Source organism: Salvelinus namaycush, chromosome 38 (genome assembly GCF_016432855.1).
Source record: "Salvelinus namaycush isolate Seneca chromosome 38, SaNama_1.0, whole genome shotgun sequence".
Taxonomy (NCBI): domain Eukaryota; kingdom Metazoa; phylum Chordata; class Actinopteri; order Salmoniformes; family Salmonidae; genus Salvelinus; species Salvelinus namaycush.
Genome location: NC_052344.1, coordinates 4,424,417 through 4,429,824, shown reverse-complemented (window position 1 = coordinate 4,429,824; position 5,408 = coordinate 4,424,417). Strand labels below are relative to the sequence as shown.

General features: G+C 42.3%; 1 protein-coding gene across 1 annotated transcript; it reads left to right on the top strand.

Annotated features, from left to right (window-relative positions):
• Nucleotides 1-2,418: 2,418 nt before the first annotated feature.
• Nucleotides 2,419-3,552, top strand: LOC120031739 (probable G protein-coupled receptor 85). Its single transcript, XM_038977528.1, has one exon. The coding sequence runs from the start codon at nt 2,419-2,421 to the stop codon at nt 3,550-3,552; it is 1,134 nt and encodes a 377-aa protein (XP_038833456.1).
• The last annotated feature ends 1,856 nt before the right edge of the window (nt 3,553-5,408 follow it).

The following is a 5,408-nucleotide window of genomic DNA, read 5'->3' as shown; positions in this document are numbered from 1 at the left end:
CAGCCATTTGAAGCAAGTGTATTGGAGATGAGCTGGAACAAAAGCCTCGGTACACTGTAGCTCTCCATGACCAGTTGGTGACCCCTGAACTAGGCCATAGAAAAGCCTACACAACACTGTTCTTTCGTAAAATATCTATATTACATAAACAATGAAAGATGTACAATATTTTAGAGGTCGCCAGTCATTTGTTTCTGCTCCCAATGTTTCTCGATATTCTTTCTTTGAAACACAATAGTCTGTAGCCTGTGGGTGTGGGGTATGACATCACTGTGTTCTACTGACATAGCCTGGAAATGAAAAGCACTGAAATTAGAAGAGAGCTGATATTTGCATGCACACATACACATACACACACACACACACACACACACAAACACACACTGCATAAAGTGCTTGTTAATTATACATATGAGAAGTCAGTCTGGCCTGAGGTGAACCATCACCTAGTTTAACCCCTTAGTTACCGTTACATATGAATTTATGACATGATACATGTAGCAATGTAATATACCATTATTTAAAAATCACATTTTACATGTACTGCATTTGATTGTTGTTCAACTTTGCTTCTGAATTAGTGTTGGGTGTAGGTCTAGTGCATAGGGACGTGGGAGGCGCCTATACGCTTAGTAGAATTGATAGTCTATATAGGTGGGCTATAAGCTAAACGCATATTATGCAGAAATGGGAATATAATGCACTGGATCTCGAATGAGTGATCCGGTCGCACTCTCTCCCACTGTACGCTATAATGACTGATGAAGGCAACGAGGGACTTGTGATACTGCAACCATTGAGCAGATGTTGCCGTGAGAGACTATAGTGCTGCAACAAGAGACAAGACGCGTCTTGGATCACAAATCGGATAAGTGCGCATGCTCCGTCCGTTCCGTTTACTGTATATTCACTGTGGTAAAAGAGCAGGCAGGCAACAATCCAAGCTTTTTACAGCAAAGTGGCTTCGACAATGTAAATAACCTCCAAGGAAACCAAAAGGAATATCAACAGGTATGCTTTTAATTTATATCTTAGCAGTCCTTTCGATTTTTATTGGCCTATTTACTGTGGCTTTGGATTCCAGTCAATTCATAGCCGGTACTTGGAAATTCTTCTGCCTAATGGACGTGCGGATTCGCTACACTGTAATGTTCAATCCAACAGTGAACGGTGAGAAATATATATTGTAATCGAATGAATTCCAACCCAAATGCATGGGAAACGCTCGCATAACGCTCATCCGAAGGATAGATAATGCTTAAAAGCGCATCTCCGCTATAATGACAGAATTCGGGAAATACAGTCCGTCACGAATAGCCTTTGTTTGATATGATCTTAATTTTTTTTAAATAAACGAATATGCCATGTTTTTGCATAGCTATCTAGTATTGAATTGTTTATTTCATTCGTAATTTATTTGCATCGAAATACAGAATTGGATTTATCATCTCATTGTTATAAACATCAATAAACAATTCATAGGGTACCACATATCATTTTGACTAGACGGTGTTCTTTGTTAATATGGTTGTGAGATTCGATAGTCTATCGCCTAAAATCAAAGCTGAGCTGGGAAATAGATAAAAGCCCCTAGTCAATAAACCGCCTTAATCAGGTGAATAGCTTATTATAACGTCTACCGTGTAATTCCAGTCAACCGTTAATCAGACAAAAACATGGATGCTTTTAATTCTGTATGCACCATCCGTTCATTTTCAACAAAGCATGAAGGCACATGCTGAGTTTATTGTAAGCATCCCCTGGTCAGATCAATTCCGCAGGGTCTTTGGGTGTGATCAACAGCTTTCTTGCTGCATAATGTTAAACACGTTTTACGACATAATAAAATTACCAAACATCGAATGAAACCCTTTTGTTTACCCCCTTTCCTACCAGACATAAGATAGATATGCATTGCCCTTTAATAGTGACTTAAATAGTTGTCTTAGCATAACATTACTTGTATTTTCTCTAATGTTCTGTCATTTCTAAAAGGGCGGCCCATAAAAGAAAGTCTATTATTGTAACCAGGATTAATGATTGTGTCTTATTAAGCTAATCTGTAGACTAAGTATTCTAGCTAGGACACTGCTCTGCACTGATTGCATACCATTATAAATGCAATGAGCAATTCAACTGAAAATGGAAAATAAATTACAAAGGGGAAATGGTAGTTTATCATACACCCAGATACAAGCTCGAGGGTGCAATGCAATGTAAAAACAGTATGAGTGAATCCTGATCGGTGGCTGGTATTTTTCAGGTATTTTTAGGTGTGATGAGACAAAAGAACAAAAGATGCCGTAGAAGAGAGGCTGCTTACAAGCCGGGAATCTGCTTCAAAGCACAACAAATGGATCTATCACCTCCCCCTGCCGCCTCTAGATAATGATACTTGGCTGAAGCTACTACATCTTTATGATCCCTCCTCCATCTATGGCGAACTATAGCCATGCAGGGGACCACAACATCTTGCAGAATGTCTCTCCTCTCGCCACGTTTCTCAAACTGACGTCCCTGGGTTTTATCATTGGAGTCGGCGTCGTTGGCAACCTCCTGATCTCCATCCTACTGGTCAAAGACAAGAGCCTGCACCGCGCACCGTACTACTTCCTGCTGGACCTGTGCGCCTCGGACATCCTGCGCTCCGCCATCTGCTTCCCCTTTGTCTTCACCTCTGTCAAGAATGGTTCCACCTGGACGTACGGCACGCTTACCTGCAAAGTGATAGCCTTCCTGGGGGTGCTGTCCTGCTTTCACACAGCGTTCATGCTCTTCTGTGTGAGTGTGACACGCTACCTGGCCATAGCCCACCACCGCTTCTACACCAAGAGGCTCACCTTCTGGACGTGTTTGGCAGTCATCTGCATGGTGTGGACGTTGTCGGTGGCCATGGCCTTTCCCCCGGTGCTGGACGTAGGGACGTACTCCTTCATCAGGGAGGAGGACCAGTGTACGTTCCAGCACCGCTCGTTCAGAGCCAACGACTCCCTGGGCTTCATGCTGCTCCTCGCCCTGATCCTCCTGGCCACCCAGCTTGTCTACCTCAAGCTAATCTTCTTCGTCCACGACCGCCGGAAGATGAAACCAGTCCAGTTCGTGCCTGCTGTCAGCCAGAACTGGACCTTCCATGGTCCCGGGGCCAGCGGCCAGGCAGCAGCTAACTGGCTGGCGGGGTTTGGCAGGGGCCCCACCCCGCCCACCCTGCTGGGCATCAGGCAGAACAGCAATGCAGCCGGCCGGCGACGCCTGCTGGTGCTGGACGAGTTTAAGACTGAAAAGAGGATAAGTAGGATGTTCTACATCATGACCTTCTTCTTCCTCACACTGTGGGGCCCATACCTAGTGGCCTGCTATTGGAGGGTGTTTGCCAGGGGCCCCGCGGTCCCAGGGGGGTACCTGACCGCGGCGGTGTGGATGAGCTTCGCCCAGGCGGGAGTCAATCCCTTTATCTGCATCTTCTCCAACAGGGAGCTCCGGCGCTGCTTCAGCACCACTCTCCTTTACTGCAGAAAGTCCAGGTTACCTAGGGAACCCTACTGCGTTATATGAAGGCTTGGGTTGTTTTTTTCCTTCCACTCCTCCACTGATTGATCTCAATTTGGGTTTGCTCCCATTGTACAGCTCTCTTTCTCTTCATCCTCCAGTTTCTCCTCCTCCTCCTTCCCTCTCTTCTGAGGCAGAAGTTGGACTGTCAATCACTCCCTTGGTTCTGTGATTGAACATCAAACATGGAGGTTGAAGGAAATGAAATAAGCAGGTAGCTGAGAACCCCTCCTATGTTTATGTTCTAGTAAACAGCTGCTGTGGAAGGTTATTTAGAAGCAGAGAAGACGAAGAAAAAATAATCATTAGTGAAACTACAAAAAACAAAGGACTGACCCCTTGCTTTGGATATTTTGACGATAATTCTTTGAGGTAAAAGATTTTGGTGAAAAAAAACCACAGAAAACGAAGAAAAGATTTCCTCTAAAGAGTCACTGGAATTGTTTTACATTTAAAAGTTGCACTAAAAAGAAGACGTAAAGATGCTTTTTTTGATCAACGGTTGCATTGCAAGGTGCAAGGACAACTTGTTTTCCCCTCTAACTAAACAATGAATGCTTTCATTTGCAACTTACATCCCATTCGCTGTATGTAGAGCACAACAATGTTCTGGTGACTAACTGTTGGACTACACCTTCCCAAGAGGATTAAATTGGTTTTAATGTAAGTGATATCTTTTTCATTTTGGGGGGTGAGGGCGGCAGGGGTGGGGGGGCTTAATGAAGGGAATAATGAAGTGTGGTTTTGAAGTTGCAACTTAAATCTAGAAATTATTTCTTGTAGTTTTACGATCCATGTGTCCCTATTGTCTGGAAAAGTTATTTTTCTGAATCTGCTCACATTTGACAAAAAAACAAAAAACATATTAAACGATGTTTGGATAAAAACGTTATTTTTTGAGAACAAACAAACCTTAAGAAAGACAGTGAAGAAATACTTAAATGTGTCACATCCATGTTACCTAAACACTGAAATATTGTTACAGTATTGCTGAAGCCACTCCAGGTGTTCTTGCCTTAATGGTTCTGATATTGTTCTGTTTTTCAGTTGTTGGGTTTTCTCATCCACTCCTGAAAAGTCCTTGACTCTTTTCACATCAATGTCAAGTGCATGTTCATTTTAAAAAGCTGGTCCACTCTCGTAAGCATCACGGGTCATACACTCAGCAGAGCAGCCAATTTTTTATTCTGCAAAGGTTTGCTATGTGCACCCCACAGAGTGCTCAGAGCACAGGGAGTGTGTGTGTGTGTGCGTGGGCACATGTGTGTTTGTGTGGGAATCTTCAGACAGCTGTCACTTCAAGACCAGAGCCTTATTTTGAAATCTTGCACAATTTGTAAAAAGTGTTGAAGGACAAAAACATTTAAGGCACACCGTCTTGTTTATTTATACTTTCCCTACATTTGCTCTCTACTGATTGTTTTCAATAACTTACTTTTTCTCTTGTGGCCATTTTAATATTTATTCTGTATTCTTTTTTGTATATTATCGATAGATTGTGTGTAAGTATGTGAGTCTTTCATTTTGAAGTCCCGAATGTGAGTACAGTTTAAATTAGGATTGCATTCGCTGAAAGTTAACTGTGTAATCTGTTGAAAATAAAATTTTACATTTTGCAAACTTGTTTTTTGCCTTTCACTGACAGAGATTTCATGTTCAATCCAGGCCTTCATGTTTGACCAAGTCAAGAGATTTGATCACTGTTCAGAAATCCCAAACTAATCTGATGTTTTATAACACTCTTGTTCAGATTTTCTTGATTCCATCCGATAATCTGTGTTGTATCAAAAGAAAGAAACTATAAATCCTCTTCCCTAGTTACAGTTTCATAGTACTTCCCCAATACAGTGCGTATCATAAGT